The sequence below is a fragment of the Octopus sinensis genome, linkage group LG3, assembly GCF_006345805.1.
Source record: "Octopus sinensis linkage group LG3, ASM634580v1, whole genome shotgun sequence".
Lineage (NCBI taxonomy): Eukaryota > Metazoa > Mollusca > Cephalopoda > Octopoda > Octopodidae > Octopus > Octopus sinensis.
Genome location: NC_042999.1, coordinates 154,068,750 through 154,089,264, shown reverse-complemented (window position 1 = coordinate 154,089,264; position 20,515 = coordinate 154,068,750). Strand labels below are relative to the sequence as shown.

The window sequence follows — 20,515 nt, the reverse complement described above, 5'->3', positions numbered from 1 at the left end:
GAAATGATCGTCTACATGAATTAAAATTCTCTTAAATTTTAACATGTTCTCTTCTCCTTTTCTAACAGTTGAGTTTTATAGGATTTGCTTCCATAACACACTATATATACAAGTAGTATTTTTATATTCACAAACTTACGCCAGTAAGCTACTAGCAAAGTATGAAGAATCTTTATTTGAAATCTTTTTTGGAATCCTCCAAATTAAAGGACAAAATATAATTCTACCTTTTTACACACACACACACACACACACACACACAAATAATAAAAAAATAGAGAAAACCTCAGATTAACAAACACATCGATTGGACCACATTTACAGCTTACTTTTTAATACAACGCATGACATAACAAATAGGTGACATCACTTATTTGTTATGCTTTGTATTAATAAATAAGCTTGTAAATGTGGTCCAATCGATGTGTTTGTTAATCTGAGGTTTTCTCCATTTTCTGATTATTTGCATTGGTTCCTGATAAACTCTTATCTTGTTGTTGCTTGCACTCTACGTGCACAGTATGCCTGCACACCAGTGCCTGGGATAATTACACGCATAGCGGATACCGGTAGTATATACGGATATCTCATCTGTTAGTCGGTTGTTATAACCGCTAACTCTGTTTACACTATGTATGTGTGTGTATATATATATATATATACAGATATACACACACACATTATATATATATATATATATATATATATATGTATACACACATGTGTATATATACATATGTGTGTGGAGTAAGACTGACCTTGGGCTATATATCAAAACCAACAATAATCAATAAAGATATTAACTTGATGATAAGGAATATTTAAATTTTTGTTTTCCCTCTTTTTCTCTTCCTCTCTCTCTCACTTTTCCTCTTCCTCTCCCTCTCTTTTTCTCTTCCTCTCTCTCCTCTTATCTTTCGTATTTCCAGTATCATATATTAACTTCACTCTAACTTCCTGAGAATCTTATCAAAATTTCTCTGTTTTTAATTACTAATTATAAAGTTCTCCAATTTAATTAAACTGCTTTGTTATCTTCTCGTTTCTGTTCAGCATATTACCTTATCCCTGACTCTGCCCTTTGGGCATAATGCCATCGTTAGCAAATCTCGTTTCTATCTTCATTTTTCGCAAACTACATACACGAAGTGAAGCTCCTTTAATAGTAGCAGTCCTGTGTCGGTTGATCTGCCTCAAGTTTAAAACATTGAGTTATGCACACACTTAGTGTAACTAAATCATATTAACTTAACTTACTATTAAAAAAACTAGGTAAATTCTATAAAAAATCTCAATTAAGAAAAACCTCAACGACGATAACAATGGGATTGGAATTCAACTTAGCTGAAGAATGTTTGATGAAACTAATACTTGTAGTGAAATATACTCTTAAGCTAGGACATGACACAATATTATTTCATATATGTGGGTGTGTGGTTAAGGAACTTGCTTCCCAACCACATGATTTTGAGTTCAGTCCTGCTGCGTGGCACTTTTGGTGAATCTTTCTATTATAACCCTAGTTTAACCAAAGCCTTGTGAGTGAAGTGAAGTTGGTAGATGGAAACTGAAAGTAGCCTATCATTTTTTTTCTCTCCTTGTTTCTTTTCTGTGTATCTTTCTGTTGAAGAGCGTAGGCTCGAAACATAAAAGACTTGTTCTATTTCTATTCCTGAGCGCCATACTAATACATTTGTTTGTTTGTACTCCACCTGCCTTCGTCTTTTGTTTATTTTCGTAAACTTTCCCGTTATATATATTAGTTTGAATATCCTATGAAGATGATAAATATTCTGTTGTGTCTGGGAAGAGTTATTTTATTTTTGTGCCTTATAATGTAACACACTCACCAGTAAAATTTCCACTCTTTTTCTTTTTTTTCTTATTTTTATTTTCCTAAAATTTTCGTTGCGTCTTGCAACCTTTTCAATAGTTTTGACTCTGTCCGTTATTTACACTGCGTTCCTTTTTGTTTGTGCGCATGTGTCTGGGTCAGTGTGTGTGTGTATGTGTGTGCCTATACATGCATGCATGTACATATGTATGTACGTATGTATGTACGTGTGTTTGCATGTCTATGTATGTATGTGTGTGTTTTCATGTCTGTGTATGTATGTATGTATATATGTGTGTGTATGCATATGTATATATGTATGTGTTTGCATGTCTATGTATGTATGTATGTGTGTGTTTTCATGTCTATGTATGTATATATGTGTGTGTATGCATATGTATATATGTGTGTGTATGCATATGTATATATGTATGTGTTTGCATGTCTATGTATGTATGTATGTGTGTGTTTTCATGTCTATGTATGTATGTATGTATATATGTGTGTGTATGCTTATGTATATATGTATGTGTGTGTATGTATATGTATATATGTATGTATGTGTGTGCATCTGTATGTACGTATCCTGCATATTTATGTGCTTGCCTGTCCGTGTTATAAAGAATCTTGCAAACCAAATCCAAAAACGAAATATGATGAATATTATTTTCGTAATTCTTTCGTAGGTACTGACTGACATTAGAAGCAGCAATGGCTGTAAGAATTATTATGTCAGAGAAATGTTATGTTATGTTTTGTATTAAAAAATAATCTACAGACGTGGTCCAATTTGTTTGTTGATGAAAAGTTTTCTCCATTTTGCTAATTATTTAAATTTTTCTATATATATATATATATATATATAGATTTTAATCCATTCTTGTTGCTTTTTTCCTATATATATATATATATATATATGAGAGAGAGAGAGAGAGCAGACTTTAATAGGTACAGGAGTGGCTGTGTGGTAAGTAGCTTGCTTACCAACCACATGGCTCCAGGTTCAGTCCCACTGTGTGGCACCTTGAGCAAGTGTCTTCTACCATAGCCTCGGGCTGACCAAAGTCTTGTAAGTGGATTTGGTAGACGGAAACTGAAAGAAGTCTGTCATATATATGTATGTGTATATATGTGTGTGTATATGTTTGTGTGTCGCTTGACAACCAATGTTGGTGTGTTTAACTTAGCGGTTCGGCAAAAGATACTGATAGAATAAGTACAAAGAATAAATCCTGGGTCGATTTGCTTGACTAAAGGCGGTGCTCCAGCATGGCCGCAGACAGAGTAAAAGAAAATCACTTTTGACTGAGTAATTGGAATGCTAAAAGATTAAAGTCATAACAGATCTTTCTCTCCATTTTGGGTTGGTCTACAAAGTTCATACTTACTGCCCTTTGGGACTACTTAAAAACAAACAAATAAAACAAAAAAAGCATTTGTTTAAAAACATTTAGGTGCAGGCATAGCTGTGTGGATAAGCAGCTTACTTTGCGACCACATGGTTTGGGGTTCAGTCCCACTGTGTGTCTCCTTGGATAAATGTCTTCTATGATAGCCATGAACATCGATGCTTCATGCGGAAAATTTGTAAAAAGAAACTGTATGGGAACTCTGTGTGTGCATATGCCCGTGTGCATGTATGCATATGTGCATATGTGTGTGTATTTTCATGTCTCCCTGCCTCTCAACAGCCGATGTTGGTTTGTTTACATCCCTGTAACTTAGTAGTTCAGCATAGAAGACTGATTAAAAAAAGAGTACTAAACTCATTAAAAAACAACAAAAAAAATACTGGGGCCTGAGTGTTTGACTAAAACTGTTTGACGTGGTGCCCCAGAATGGCCACAGTCTGACTGCTACAAATAAAAGGTAAGATTCATCGATAACAACTCTGCTCGCAAGGCTATAGTTGAAGCCACTTGGTTTGGGTTCATTCCCACTGCACAGCACCTTAAGCAAGTATCTTTTACTTGACCTTTTAGAAATAGCCAAATCTTCCTCAATTCACATCCTTATTGTCTTCGAAAGAAAAAAAAAGAAGGAACATTGGATAATGTAGTCTTGGGTACCTTATATCCGAATAAAAGATGGGTTGTTTGTTTCAGCAGTGTTGTGGGTCAGAGGATTACTGGGTTGTCGGTTAGCCTAGGGCTAAAAACAAGCTGCTCAACTGACTCGTTTGACAATTATCCTTCATCTTGTTTTAGTCATTAGACTGAAGCCATACTGGAGCATTGTCTTGAGTTTTTTAGTTGCATGAATTGACCCCAGTATATATTTTTTTTAAAGCCTGGTACTTATTCTTTCAGTTTCTTTTGTGAATCGCTAAGTTGTAGGGATGTAAACAAACCAACAATGTCAAGCAATTGTAGTGGGGCGGGGCAAACACAGACTCAAAGACAGATATATTGTGCATTACTTCCATAGTTCCTGCCTCAATTGAATACATTCATCTACTGTTTAGCTAATTAATAATTTCCTAATTAGTAATTCTACTCGTTTTGACACTATTAATAATGCGACTTATTGGTTGTTTATCTGTAGTTTTCAGGTCAAATTGAAATTAATGACTTGGCCTTTGTCATCTCACAGATCATGTCCACATCACTTCTTCATCGTCACAGATTCTCTGCATCTGAGATTCTAGTCTCTCCTTAGGGAACACTGTACATCATACCTATTTGTTTACTACCCATGTGGGGCTAAACACATAGTGGACAAACAAGGACAGACAAATGGATTAAGTCGATTAGATCAACCCCAGTGCGTAACTGGTACTTAATGTATCGACCCCGAAAGGATGAAAGGCAAAATCAACCTAGGCGGAATTTGAATTCAGAACATAACGGCAGACGAAATATGACTACGCATTTCGCCCAGCGTGCTAACGATTCTGCCAGCTCGCCTTAACACTGCACATCATACCATCTGTCCTTCACTCATCATTATCTTCATCATTTAAAGTCCATATTCTAAGCTAGCATAGGTTGGCCAATTTGAATGAATCTGAAAAGGTCCAAGAACTGCATTGTGCTCCAGTCTCTGCTTTGCTGTGCTTTCTATAGTTGGGTACCCTTCACAACACCAACCACTTTACAACATGTAGTTTGTGTTTTTCTCATACTAGCAGTATTAGTGAGGTTACCATGCAGTTTGCTAGAGTGAGGGTGGGGATGCCATGCTTTCGTCTGCCGCTACGTTCTGAGTTCAAATTCTGCCAAGGTCGACTTTGCCTTTCATCCTTTCTGGGTCGATTAAATAAGTACCAGTTACGCACTGGGGTCGATATAATCGTCTTAATCCGTTTGTCAGTCCTTGTTTGTCCCCTCTGTGTTTAGCCCCTTGTGGGTAGTAAAGAAATAGGTTTAAGGCAAGGAATGATTGGGGGTAGTGCAAATTCTTGTAGAGGAGCTACATGGCTACTCATGTCTTGAGGAGAGAGGAACAATTAACAAGTAATAGCTGTGAAGAGCTAGATGCTAGTGAGTGTCCAGGTGGCATCTCAAAATATTAGGCGAGTAAAAGTGAGAGGGGTCTGAGTGACTTAGAGTGTGAGTGGAGACTCAGTCAAAAAAAAAAAATACTTGTCAGTGGGGGTAATAACTCGCTGAAATCTGTATGTTCCATTTCTTTTCACACTGATGCTGAACTACAAATTTAAGCCACTTAGGATGTGACTATAGATGTCATCTACTTCATGTAATTCTTTCAAGCATTTGAAGAAAAGTGTTTGAAAGATATCTAATATTGTACACAGTATGTTAATGACTGCTGTAGATAATTTAGTCCGGTAGAAAATGTAGTACAGGAAACAATTTCGTATCATGAAATCATGAACAGTTCCGTGTTGTAGGACAATATGGTACTGTAGTCAATTTGTTGACTTAAACACTTGAGGATTTTTTGACAATATCATAATCAGTTTATAGACAATTGATGCTGTGAATATTTTGGTAATAGAGACCTTAGTGATGTGGTAATGAGCCTGCTTTTTGTACGGTCACGCAAACTGGTATTTGATGAGACATAATACTTATAGGTTTGAGTCTAATGACTAAGCCTCTCAAATTACTCCTAGCTACACTTGTACATCTGCCACATAGGAGGTCTACCATCACCATTAGCCTACCACTAAACCTTCTGCATCCATAGTTTTTACTGGATGTATCATAAGAAATTTCTACTTACTCCTTCCTTTTCTACATATCAAGCATGGTTATTTCCCTGCAAACAGCAGGTTCACAACTTCTTTCCTACTTTTTAACTTTTAGCCTTTGCTGTATTAAATCTGAGGTTTCTTTATTCAAATGTTTTCTTCTAGATCTCTGATTTCTTCTTGAATTCTCCTACAGAGTTACTTGTAAAAAGTTGTCAGTGTACAGGAGTCTGCATGGACATCATCATCATTGTTTAACGTCCGCTTTCCATGCTAGCATGGGTTGGATGATTTGACTGAGGTCTGGTGAACCAGATGGCTGCACTGGACTCCAATCTGATCTGGCAGAGTTTCTACAGCTGGATGCCCTTCCTAACGCCAACTACTCCGGGAGTGTAGTGGGTGCTTTTATGTGCCACTGGCACGAGGGCCAGTTAGGTGGTGCTGGCAACGGCCACACTCAAATGCTTTTTATATGCCACCTGCACAGTCTTTACTGGTGCCACTTAAAAAGCACTTGTGCTAGAACCACATTAAAAACACCCAGTACACTCTGTAAAGTGGTTGGTATCAGGAAGGGAATCCAGTCGTAGAAGCCATGCCAAAACAAACTGGAGCCTGGTACAGCTCTCTGGCTTGCCATCTCTTCTCAAACTGTCCAACCCATTGCCAGCATGGTAAAGAGAAGTTGAATTATGATGTGGTGGGAATTGAACCCTGACAGACTCCTATCCTCACTCATCATTGAGTTCCTTGCCATTTTGCTCATAATGATAATAATGAAATTATTGTATACAGTGCTCAGGTGCACCACAACTTGTCAAAAGTGCGTATAAAGCATATGCAGTAATGTACAAATGTCTGGATAGTGAACAGTGTATGTCAGATACATGCTTGCATGTACATAGAGGGGAGAAAATCAGGTGTAGTGTTGGCGAATCTCAGGAATGCATGGAAGTTTTGAAGGATGCAGTGCTACTACAACTAACAACTGATGCCAGCAGTTTGTTCCATACTTCAGCAACTCTTAGCGTGAAAAAATGTTTCCGAAAGTCATGGGAGCTGTGCTGTTTTCTGACTTTGTAAACATGTCCACAGGTGGTGTTTGAAAAGGTGCTCAGAGTTATTGTTTGTAAGATGGTCAATAATTTTATGGGTGTTTGCCAAGTCAGCTGCCAGACGTCGGAGTTTCAATGTATCCATGCCCAGGGAAGTAAGGCGTTAAGAATATGGCAAATGCCTGATGGAGGGTATTCTCTTGGTTGCACATTTGTTTCCAGACAATTAATATCCTGGACAAGATAGGGGTTCCAGGTTGCTGCGTAGCTGACTGTGCCTCTGTATGGGTTGCACGAACACCCCTCACAAATTTTTCAATTTCTTTAGCAACCACCATGGAACCCTGTCAAAAACCTTGTCTACATTGGCAAACGCAAAGCATTGGATTTGCTCCAAGGAAAGTAATTTCTGCTGCAGTTATTTCATTAGGAAAATGACATCAGTGATCAGTGGCACCGCTTTCTGGCGCAAAGCTGAACTGCATCTCTTTGAGGCTGAATTCTTCTTTGTAAGCAACAGTGGTTAAAATTCTTCCTGTAACTTACATAATCTGGATAACGCTTGAGCTATTTTAGAAATCTCTCATCGGATTTCTCTACTTCAATTAACTCTGCTCCGTCTCTAAACTCTCTGCCTTGTGATTATGAAGCAGCTTATTGATCCTTGTTTATGCATTTTGTATAGACTAAAATACAACTTGATGTTGTGACTAATATCAGCTGTTTCTTCCATCGACTCTTTTCTGCTTTCACAACAAGTTTTCCTGTTTTCTCTTTTGTATTCCTACATTCAGAAGGAGAAAACAATAGAGCCATAATAAAAGCTGCATTGGCTGTATAGATTATTGATGCTGCTGATGATGATGATGATAATGATGTTTCATGTTCATGTAAAGTAAAGAGTCTTTAGTGAGGCCATAGTGAAGTTTTAAATAATTAATCTTATATGCTGATTGTATCAAGTCTTAACGTCTGTCATTACTGAAAGCCTGTTGATGTGTATTAAGGGAAAACGAAAACGTGTGGTGAATACACTATCAGCATCTCGAATCAGTCCACTGATGATTTCTTGAGCTTATCTTTCGTTGTTCTCAATCTTCCAAATTGTAATGAAAACAGCCAAACAATTGTTATTCATTGCTGAGGCTGGATAATGTTATCTATTTCTTTACTATCCACAGGGGAATAAACATATAGGGGACAAACAAGGACAGACAAACAAATGAAGTCGATTACATTGACCCCAGTGTGTAACTGGTACTTAATTTATCGACCCCGAAAGGATGAAAGGCAAAGTCGATCTCGGTGGAATTTGAACTCAGAACGTAACGGCAGACGAAATACCTATTTCTTTACTACCCACAAGGGGAATAAACATAGAGGGGACAAACAAGGACAGACAAACAGATTAAGTCGATTACATCGACCCCAGTGCGTAACTGGTACTTAATTTATCGACCCCGAAAGGATGAAAGGCAAAGTCGACCTCGGCGGAAATTGAACTCAGAACGTAACGGCAGACGAAATACGGCTACGCATTTCGCCCGGCGTGCTAACAGTTCTGCCAGCTAGCCGCCTTTTTAGGCTGGATAATGTTATCAATTTCACCCAGGAGTTCTCTTGAAGCTAATTATTTCAATGTTATTTTACTGGGCTCTTGTATTTCCTGTTGCCGTTTCTTTGCATGTGGCCCGTAATAACTTTAAATATTTTGGTGCAGTAGTTCTCTTAAAGATACACAGCTTCTGTTTCAGTTAATCTTGAAAATGGCAAAGACTTTAGGATAATAATTTTGTCATTATAAAGCAGGTTTTTAGAACATAAATACATTGGTGTTGGGAAGTGCAGCCTGCATGCCCTTCCTAATCCTGTGCTAAAGCAAACATAGGAGCAGAATGCAATCACCAGACCTATTGGATCCTGCCAAACCACCCAACCCATATCAGCATGGAACATAGACATTTAATGATAATCTCTATCTTTTTATCTTTTACTTGTTTCATGATCAGACTGTGGCCATGCTGGTGCACTGCCATGAAGAACTTTTTGTCAAATGAATCGAACTCAGCACTTGAGCCTGGGCTTATTGTATCAGACTCTTCCACAAAACCGGTAAATTATGGGGACATAAATGCAGCAACACCAGTTGTCAGATGGTGGTGGGGGACAGACAGACATGTACACACACACACACACACACACACACACACAGCAGGCTTCTTTTAGTTTCTGTCTATTGTATTCACTCACAAGGTTTTGTTTGGTCTGAGCCTGTTGTAGAAGACACTTGCCCAAAGTGCCATGCAGTGGGACTGAACCCAGAGCCATGTGGTTGGGAAGCAAACTTCTTACCGCACAGTCATGTTTGCACCTATAATGATATTAAAATGCAAATTTCAAGGCAGAGATTTATTTTTATTTAGATCAGTTCAAAATATGAAGTTATCATCATAAAAAAAGGGTCAGTCAGTCAGTCAGTCTTGAAAGGGTGAAAGTGAACCAGCAAAACCTCAAGAAACTGGTGATGAATTTGTCAGTCAGTCTGATCTGAATAATCTAACCACTAAATGATGATGTACCTTCCACGGGGTTAAAAGAGATGTGATCTGGCTTCAGAGAGAGCTTTTTATTGGAGTGGGTGGGAGTAGGGGAGATGAAGCATTCACTAGCGAAATTGGGATAGATTTGTGGGTGAAGAACTGGAAAGGCAGAGGGCAATAGGGAAAGCAACAAGAACCACATAAACAAGAATGAGCTTGTTTAGTCAATGACGAAATCGTCCTTTGCATCAACTGTGTTCTTATTTACTGGTCCATGTTTAGCTGAGATGCAGTAGTGGTTGAGTGGTTAAGAAACGTGTTTTCCAATTGCATAGTTCTGGGTTCAAGTCCTACTGCATGGCACCTTGGGCAAGTGTCTTTTACGATAGCCTTTGGCCCACTAAAACTATGTGAGTGGATTCGGTTGATAGGAACTGGAAGAAACATCACATATGTATATACAGGGTGAAGGGTGTAAGAGTAGTTGTATAGTTATGAAAAAAAAAGAAACGTGTATAATACTCATTTTTATAAAAAAAATTAAAAGTTGTGATAAAAGTATTATTTATGGTTCTGCAGGAGTGGCTGTGTGGTAAGTATCTTGCTTACCAACGACATGGTTCCGGGTTCAGTCCCACTGCGTGGAACCTTGGGCAAGTGTCTTCTACTATTGCCTCGGGCCGACCAAAGCCTTGTGAGTGTATTTGGTAGACGGAAACTGAAAGAAGCCCGTCATATATATGTATATATATATATATATATATATATGTGTGTGTATCTGTGTTTGTCCCCCCATCATCGCTTGACAACCGATGCTGGTATGTTTAGGTCTCCATAACTTAGCGGTTTGGCAAAAGAGACCGATAGAATAAGTACAAGGCTTACAAAGAATAAGTCCTGGGGTCAATTTGATTCGACTAAAGGTGGTGCTCCAGCATGGCCGTAGTCAAATGACTGAAACAAGTAAAAGAATAAAAGAATAGTTATAATTAATGACACTGAAAATATCAAAAATGAGGCTAATTAAAAAATTTTTTTTATAAAAGTATAGGAGTATTGTATATATTTTCTTTTTTTCATAATTGTACCTTACTGTATGTATTTGTACCCTTGTCTTAATATCATGTTGGTTGTAAATGGGTATCACTGTCTTACAAGTGATGTTGCCTGTTTCCAATCTTCTGTGAAAAATATGTTTGGCAATTGGGAAATCTTACATTAGCTGGAAACAGGTGTGGGTTGGCAACAGGAATGGCATCTGGCTGTAGAAAATCTGTCTCAACAACTTCTGTCCAACTCATGCAAGCACAGGAAAATGGACTCTTTTACTTGTTCCTGTCATTTGACTACAGCCATGCTGGAGCACCACTTTTAGTTGCGCAAATTGACCCCAGAACTTATTCTTTGTAAGCCTAGTACTTATTCTATCAGTCTCTTTTGCTGAGCCACTAAGTTACGGGGACATAAACACACCAGCATCAGTTGTCAAGCAATGTTGGGGAGACAAACACAGACACACAAACATATACACACACATACATATATACAACGGGCTTCTTTCAGTTTCTGTCAACCAAATCCACTCACATGGCTTTGGTTGGCCCGAGGCTATAGTGGAAGATACTTGCCCCAGGTGCCATGTAGTGGGACTGAACCCAGAACCATGTGGTTCGTAAGCAAGCTACTTCCTCACACAGCCACTCCTGCGTCTATGAATGATGATTAATATCTGGTTGTAGAATACTGAATCCAGAAGTTCTGTAGGGCCAGACATGTTGCAAGATTCACAGACACTAACTGGACACTTACAGTTGCTGAGTGGTTGTGAAGGGATTGGATAAAGCCACTTAGAAGGTCTCCACATTAATGGGAAGATGATTTAACCCTTAAGCATTCAGATTCTTCTGTCAAATGTAAAGCTTATATATTCACACCATGTAAAATTAATCTTGCATCATTTCCTGGCTTTGAGATTTCAATGATGTGATTGTTTATTTTTAAATTGACACATTAAGGTAGCTATGAATGACTATATCTGACTAGTTTGAACATAAAATAGGTAGAATATTTTGGCCAGATAAGGCCGGTTTAAACACTAAAGAGTTAAATGATTTGGACCAAGATGGAAGAGAAGAGCAATCAAGAAAGAATTGGAAGCACATTGTGACCAGTGGTTAATGTACAACATCCACTTTGGCTGGTTGATACAATGATACGTGAAATAAAAAGCAGAAAGTGTGGTATTCAAAGCTTTATAGGACATACGTATGTTTCAGCAAGATACCACAATAATTACAATATGTGTTCTATAAAGTTGAGGATACAATTGGGAAACACTAGCGTGCCTGGCGAAATGCTTAGTGGTATTTCGCCTGCCGTTACGTCCTGAGTTGAAATTCCGCCAGGGTCGACTTTGCCTTTCATCCTTTCGGGGTCGATAAATTAAGTACCAGTTACGCACTGGGGTCGATGTCATCGACTTAATCGGTTTGTCTGTCCTTGTTTGTCCCCTCTATGTTTAGCCCCTTTTGGGTAATAAAAAACAAACACAATTGGGTTTTTTTCCTTTCCCCTATAATTTGGCTTGTATTCAACACTCTATCCGTTTCTCACTTTGGTGCCCTGCGTCATACTATATTGGATACTAAAGTGGATTGCTAAGTCCATTGTTGAGCCTGATTTTGGTTATGTATTTCATGTTAATGTGCCTCCCTTATTTTAATATATAAACTCAGCAAGATGCCAAAATAATTAAAATACGTGCATTCTGTAAAGCTGTCAATACAACTGGTTTCTCCTCACCTTTTCCCTATAAATTGATTAGTATTCTACATTCTATCATATCCTGAGTTTATTGCCCTGCATCATACTATATTGAATACCGAAGTGGATTAAGTTCAGTGTTGAGTCTGATTTTGCTGGTGTATCGCTCATTAATGTACCCTTATTTTGATATATAATCTCATTTGTTTCTAAGTCATATTTTTTGTTTTCACACCACTGGATTTTTGCTGAATATAATAGTAGTAGTAGTAGTAGTAGTAGTATGGTGGGGCATGCTCTGTAGCAGTGCTATGCTGTATCCACCATTTGTTAGCAATTGGGGATTGGCATGTCAAAGTATTGCCACAACGTTTCCTCTGTTTCTATTAACAGGTGACAAAAAGAGGTTGAGGTAGGATCTGTGCTCCAACCTTGTAAAAATGTCACAGGTAACTACTTCCCAAACATATCCACAGGTTAGAGGTTTGTTACTTTAGTGATGGAGAGGCATCATCTGCTCATTATTACATCGTTTAATGTCCACTTTCCATGCCGGCATGGGTTGGACGGCTTTGACTGAAAACTGGCAAACCAGGAGGCTGCACCAGGCCCCAATCTGATTTGTAAGGTTTCTACAGCAGGATGCTCTTCTTAATGCTAACCACTCTGAGAGTGTAATGGGTGTTTGTACATGCCACAGGTATGGGAGCCAGTCAGGCGGCACTGGCCACACTCAAATAGTGCATTTTACGTGCTACTAGCATGGGTGCCAGTCAGGCGGCACTGAAATATTGAGGCATTATTTTACTGCCCTTTTTGTCACTAACTCTTACCAATATTTCAAGTAAAGGCTATTTTTATTATTTCATTTCATTTGTCTATGAGTCATCAGCAGATGACTCCATAGACAGGGGGAAATGACTGTAAGTCATCGCCCAGAGCAACAGTTTTTGGAGGGGGACTAATACACCTCCCCCCATCACAAACTTGTACGTATCTCCCCCACTCCATCATACCTTGTTTTTCTCTACATTTCTCACGATAACTTGCCTTTTGGGACACCTTAATTGCCAGATTGACTACAGTACCATATTGTCTACAACATGGAACTGTTCATGATACTAAACTGTTATTTTCTAGCAGACTAAAATAAACTCTACTAGACGTAGTTTAGATTTTCTCTCATCTGTACTTCCAAATATCTGTGTTTGTGCGTATAAATATATATGGATTTGTATCATCATCATCGTTTAACGTCCGTTTTCTATGCTGGCATGGGTTGGACGGTAAATTCCTATCTGACGTTGCTGTGGATTCTGCTTTAAGCATGTAATTTCTCGCTGTCACACCGTTCTTCAGAATTATTAAGGTCTTCTGGTAACCCATGGAAACAATTTCAAGCACGCAGCGAAGTAAAGAAAAAAGAACGAGACAAAACAAAAGCTTACCTCTGAATTTATGGAGTAAGGGAGATAACTTCCATTTCCCATGTTATTATTTAATGGAGTCATCTCCTTTTAGTGTCGTTATCGTAAACCGTTTACTTTTTATCCGTGGTTGACCTATAAATAGTTAAAAAGAAATAAAGGAAAATAAGCATATATATATATATATATATATATATGTATATAATATAAGAAATGAAGAGAAGGTAGAAAATGCTAAAATAATTTTGTGATGAAGAACATTTTAGTACCGGTTCTTCATAAAATTATTTTAGCATTTTGTACCTTGTCCTATTTTCGTTATACATATCAACTCGTCTGTTACTTTTCAACCACTTGCATACACATACACACGCACACACACATGTGAAGGCGCGTGGTTTAATGGTTAGGGCATTCGGTTCGCGATCGTAAGATCGTGAGTTCAATTCCCGGCGACGCGTTGTGTGCTTTAGCAAGACACTTTATTTCACGCCTACTCAGTCCACTCAGCTGACAAAAATGAGTAGTACATGTATTTCAAAGGGGCCAGCGTTGTCACACTCTGTGTCACGCTGAATCTCCCTGAGATCTACGTTATGGGTACATGTGTCTGTGGGTTGCTCAGCCATTTGCACGTTAATTTCAGGAGTAAGCTGTTCTGTCCATCGTATCAGCCGGGACCCTCGCCGTCGTAACCGATGGAGTGCTCCTCACAGGCCTTTTTGTATGGTTAAGGAGCTCGTTTTGTAACCGCATTATTTAACGGTATAAAGCTTGGCTTAGCGTAATTTTTTATAGCCCCGGAGCTTCCAGTGTCTTGAGAGAATTTTGGAAGCTCATCGTGTATGTGTGTGTGTGTGTGTATCTGTCACCTGTTGCTTGAGAACAAGTGTTGGTTTGTTTACGTCCCCGTAACTTAGTGGTTTGGCAAAAAAGATCTGATAAAATAGTAGCAGACTACTCTCGATTTGTCTGATTAAAATCCAAGATGATGCTCCATTATGACCACGTTCCAAAGACTCAAATAAACGAAGATATTTATGTAGCTTTTAGTGAAACAAGGTAGTCAATTAAAACTATATATTCTACAACTTTTTTCTTTTATTATTTTACTTGATTCTGTCATTAGACTGCGGCCATGCTGGGGCAACGCCTTGAAGGACTTTAGTCGAACGAATCGACGCCAGTACTCAGGATGTTAGCCTGGTACTTTATTCAGTAAGAGGCCATTGCTGAACCACTAAGTAACACGTGCATAAATACACTAATATCGATTGTCAAGCGGTGGGTGCAGGGATAAACATAGACCCCCCCTCAGCACACATACACGGTGAGCCTCTTTCAGTTTCTGCCCACCAAACCCACTAGGTTTTAGTTGGCCAGAGCCTATTGTAGAAGACACCAGCCTAAAGTGCTACGCAGTGTGACCAAACCGGAACCATATGGTTGGGAAGCAAACTTCTTTCCATAGAGCCATTTACCTATTCCTTTACTACCCACAAGGGGCTAAACATAGAGAGGACAAACAAGGACAGACAAACAGATTAAGTCGATTATATCGACCACAGGGCGTAACTGGCACTTATTTAATCGACCCCGGCGGAATTTGAACTCAGAACGTAGCGGCAGACGAAATACCGCCAAGCATTTCGCCTGGCATGCTAACGTTTCTGCCAGCTCGCCGCCTGTATAGAGCCATTACCGACGCCTATTGCGCACTCGGCTCTCATTTGGCCTTCTTAAATCAACGTTTGTGTGCGTGCGCGAGCGTGCCTATGTCTGCGTATATATATATATACACTTAAATGTATACAAATACATACTTTCATAAGATTCCAAAAGTTTCCTTATGCAAAGTGAATTTGTACGATAATTGGCTCTTAGTGTAACAGTGTGGAACTGAACGCGATTTCACAGCGAACTTCTTCTTAACCACACATTTATGACACAGCTATGTCTGCGCCTGTTTAATCAGTTTAGGAAAATACATCTTTCCACAGCGTTTTTATTGTTTCAAAGTTGGTCGTAAAATCTTGCCCAAAATCTTATATTGGCTTAAAATGATTCTGTCGGTAATTTTGGCGGGGTGGGGGGACGAATTGCAACGTTGACTTCGAGATTTGAATTGAGAATGCGAAGCGCTAAACGAAATATTGCATGGCATTTCTCCCTGACTCGGCAAGGATTCTGCGAGCATGCTACTCAAAGCTTGAACAAGTTCAAAATTTTGGTCGAGTTCTTTCCCTGTATGCATAAATTTTGCAAGAGTTATTCTTCTGACCGGATTTTTTTTTTGTTCCACTTGAACGTTCTTGTTTCGTAGAAGCTATTATTGACATCGTTTACTGTTTGGATCTGCATCTATTTCTTTGACTTAGCGCCTCTCGTCTTAAAGTGGTCACCTATCTATTCTTTGTAGAAACACGTTAGAATTGTTATAAAATAAAAATTACCGAGACGTGTTTACAATTCTTCGCTTATAAGGGGAAACAAAAAGGAAAAAAATCGGCCAAAGTTATCCCCCTTCATTGTTATAATTTTGTTTCCAGTTTGATCTCATTCTAGGCTAGAAATATTCATATTGTGGCCAAACACTTTTATACAACAATTTATTTTTCAACATTTGATTTATATATTAGCTAGACGTGGTTAAGCCTTAACTTATACTGTGGCTGAATTCCTTGCACATTTATTTTATACCATTGTGAAATTTCGTCTCTCTCTATACCAAAGTATTTCAGTCTTTTTACATGATTCACCTCTTGTAACACTTTTCAGTTTCCACATTAAATATTGAATTTAAAAACAAAAAAAAAAAAATGCATTAATTAATAGAATTCTCATGAGAAAACAATCAGTAAGTTGTAAATGCAAACACAAGTTTAATACTTGATATCAAAAGAAAACATTTTATTTTCTAATGGAAAGGATGGGCTTTAGTGGACAGTGAGAAGATGGTTGCAGCTTTTTGTGTTTGATGATGCTTACGACTATAGGCACAGCACCTGAAATTTTGGGAGATAGGACTTGATGATCATGTTCATTCCAGTGCCCAACAAGTACTTATTTTATGAGCCCTGAAGGGATAAATGCGAGTCGACCTTGGCAACATTTAATCTTAGACTGTAAAGATCTGGAAGGAATCTTACAAATAATCTGTCCAACACAGTAACAATTCTGCCAGTTTGTTAATAAATAATAAATAAATAATAAATATTTGTTAATAAATAATAAATAAATAAAGTTCATGCTTAACCCTTTCGTTACCATATTTATTTTGAGATGCTCTGTGTTTCTTTCAATTAATTTTAAATATATCAAAGAATTTAGTAAAATAACTTAGTTATCATTAAGCTCTGTGTTAGGAGCATAAATTGTGACTAAGGTTTGGTGGAAGATTTTAAATCAAAACTTATGGAAACAAGACATTTGTACTATAGAACCAGAGCCGGTTTCAGCTGGGCTGGTATTGAAAGGGTTAAACCTAGTTCCATTATATACACACTTGTAAAATAAACTAATGGAATAAGTTTAACAGTTGCAGAAAACTTGGAATGTTTACTGTTTTTCAAAATGATTTGAATGCTTTCGGTGCAGACCATTTATTTAAATGATTTGTATAGCTTAAATGAGACATATGGAAACAACATGTCAGGCTTTCTGCTAAGCTGTATGATATTAGCTAACTAGTCTACAGGAAACTGCAATTTTTGTTCTCCAGTTACTTCTAGGTACAGACTATCAAATTCAATCCTGTATACTCCAATGGTTTTACTCACCCATCCCCATCGGTGTGTATACACTACTTTGAAAGCTCTTGGTGTACATACTCTTGTGAAATTATTTAAGTTTCTTTTATGTTTTTATTGAGTTCAGATTTGTTAAAGATTATGAGTAAATGTATCATGTTATCAAGTGAAATTCTTGTTCAATTTTCTATTCATTTGGGGCTGTGTTGTATAAAGCATTTTTCATTGAAGAAATTATTAAAGATTGCAGCAGTGCAGATATAGTAGTTCTTTGTTTTTTTTCCATTTACCTTTTGAGTTCAAATCCTGATAGAATTGACCTTTACTTTTCATCTACACTTCATAACATCTATACATTTTGACAGACAATATTTGAGTTGACTTACACCTCTCCTGGCAATAGGTGAAGCTTCTGTAAGGAGTAATTTAACTACTTTGTCATTGCCTTGTTTCTATTGAAATACAATGCTTTTTCTTTCAGTCAAAATTGAAAATAATAAAGAATTTAGTCAAATAACTTTTGTCATTATTAAGTTGGTGTTTGGAACATAAATTAACACAAAATTTTAGGGGAAAGATTTAATCAGATCACTTTTAACCATGAAATTTATTGAAGTAGATTCTCTATGGCTGGATGCACTTTCTATTTTTAATCCTTGCTTGTTTACAACAAGGTAATATTTCTCCAATGCTTGGTGTGTTTTCACAGAATATTGGGAATAAATGGCATTAATTTACAACAATCATGATGTCAAGACCAAGAGACACAAACACTCTCAAGCATATATACATATGTAGATAGATAAATATTTGGACTTCCTTTAAGTGTCTTTTACTATAGCCCTGGGCTGAGCAAAGTGTTTTGGGTGGATTTGGAAGACAAACCTAAAAGTGCCCTTTCCCTATGTGTGTGTGTGTACGCTTGTCTAGATATCACATATTGGTTGTAAATTGGTATCGCCATGCAACTAAAGTTGTTAATTTCCAGTCTTCTGTGTAAGACCTGCCTGGCTATAGGGCGATATCACCTTGTTTGTTAATAGATAAGGGTTTGCAACAGGAAGGATATTCAGCCACAGAAAATCTACTTCAACATATTCTTTGTGATCCATACAGGCATGGAAAATTGGATGTTAGATGATGATGATCTCACACACATGCACATGCTCTCTCTCTCTCTCTCTCTCTCTCTCTCTCTCTCTCTCTCATGAAGCAGAGGTTTCCATCCATTGTTACTTTAGCGTGACACAGTGTGACACGGCTGGCACTTTGAAATACAGGTACAACAGAAAAAGTGTGAGAGAAAATTGTGGTGAAAGGGTACGGCAGGGTTAACCCCACCCCTCTCCCAGAACCTTGTGGGGCTTTAGGTGTTTTTGCTCAATGAACACAATCCCTGGTCTGGGAATCAAAACTATGATCCTACAAGCTGCCCTAACCACTGGGCCATCGTGCCTCCACTACACACACACTTCTAATATAGGGATAGATTTTATTTAAAAATTTGGTCTGTGGCCAGCATATGAAAAATACCCTTTAAGGTGAACAAATACAATTATAAATAAGGGCAAAAGGAAGAATTTTTCTTTGCCAATATGCTGAAAAATAGATGCTAAATCATCTAACCACATAAAATATTTTCACTTGTAATATATAAATGAAAATATTTTGTGATTTAGTGTCTATTTTTCAGTATATTGGCAAAGAAAAATTCTTTTTGCTCTTATTCAAATACAGATGTCTGATCATTTGTTGTTTTTCACCACTGGGAAACACTATTTCTCTTTAGTTGATGTTTATTCATAAAACATGTAATTTGCTGGTCGACAAGTTTAAGAACACTTTGAAACACCACAGTTTCAACTTCGTTTTGTCTTCTCAGTCAAAGTTACCCTACTGGATTATAATTCTGACAAGAGCACAAGCTCCTGTTTATAAGAATCAACAAAGAATGAATACACACACTATTGTTTAGAATTCTGCTGTTCTATGTGCACCAATTGAATTATTATTTTTATTATTATTTTGGTGGGTGAAGGTAGCATACCTACACTTTATTGTGCACCCCATGAATTGGCTTTTTTTAATTTTATATTTGCAGGAAATCAAATACAACCTGACCCCGCAGCGTCCTCGGATACGTAGTCGTTCTGTTTCCCAGTCTTCAACCGACAGTTACAGCTCAAGTAAGTTATTGTTCGTTTCTCTCCTACAACTGTTCTCATTCACAAGTCTGTTCTGTTCTTTCTCCTAACCTAATAAGCTAGTTTACCATTCCCAGAAATCTTTACATGCCATTTTCATTCTGTATAGCTTCCACATCATTGATCGCCACTTCTTTCGAAGTCTCTGGTTTTACACCTTTTCATATCAGTGTCTGATTTAGTCAAGTTATTCAACTACTTGGAAATTAGCCAGTCATCGACCAACACACTTTAGCTACAGGATCACAGATAGACATGCTGTTTCTTGTCCTTGTTTCTCTTGTTGCTATAATAGCTTCTGTCAGCCCCCCCACCTTCTGAAGCAGGTTGGTGTACACTGTCTCCACTCATCTCCTTCCTCCTGTCACTCTTACTGTTTATCACCCCTCACATTTTCCCCTTGACATTTCCTCCTGATGTCACCCTAAGGATGTCCAAACTGAACATTAGGCACATGAGTCTACAGTCTGCTTCAAGGTCAAATGTTATGTAAAGGTCAAATGTTCTGTAAAGGTCATATGTTCAGCAAAGGTCATATGTTCAGCAATGGTCATATGTTCTGCAAAGGTCATATGTTCTGCAAAGGTCATATGCTCTGCAAAGGTCAAATGCTCTGCAAAGGTCAAATGCTCTGGAAATGTCAAATGCTCTGGAAATGTCAAATGCTCTGCAAAGGTCATATGTTCTGCAAAGGTCATTTGCTCTTCAAAGGTCATTTGCTCTTCAAAGGTCATTTGCTCTTCAAAGGTCATTTGCTCTTCAAAGGTCATTTGCTCTTCAAAGG

General features: G+C 37.8%; 1 protein-coding gene and 1 long non-coding RNA gene across 12 annotated transcripts in view; one reads left to right on the top strand and one right to left on the bottom strand.

The window, feature by feature from the left end:
- LOC115209078 (adenosylhomocysteinase-like 1) overlaps positions 1-20,515 on the top strand; it is a 469,217-nt gene that overhangs the window by 176,588 nt on the left and 272,114 nt on the right. For 7 of the 8 annotated variants that reach the window (XM_029777176.2, XM_029777181.2, XM_029777177.2 and 4 more), the window contains one exon: positions 19,629-19,713. In XM_029777176.2, coding sequence (XP_029633036.1) covers positions 19,629-19,713 — 85 coding nt within the window. Of the gene's footprint in view, positions 1-19,626; positions 19,714-20,515 lie in introns of those variants that run through there. The other variant, XM_036501503.1, reaches the window with a different exon arrangement.
- The window catches only part of LOC115209079, a 308,087-nt gene that overhangs the window by 191,690 nt on the left and 95,882 nt on the right, over positions 1-20,515 (bottom strand). For all 4 annotated transcript variants that reach the window (XR_004998392.1, XR_004998393.1, XR_004998394.1 and 1 more), the window contains one exon: positions 13,800-13,913. This is a non-coding gene — a long non-coding RNA (uncharacterized LOC115209079). The remainder of the gene's footprint in view (positions 1-13,799; positions 13,914-20,515) is intronic.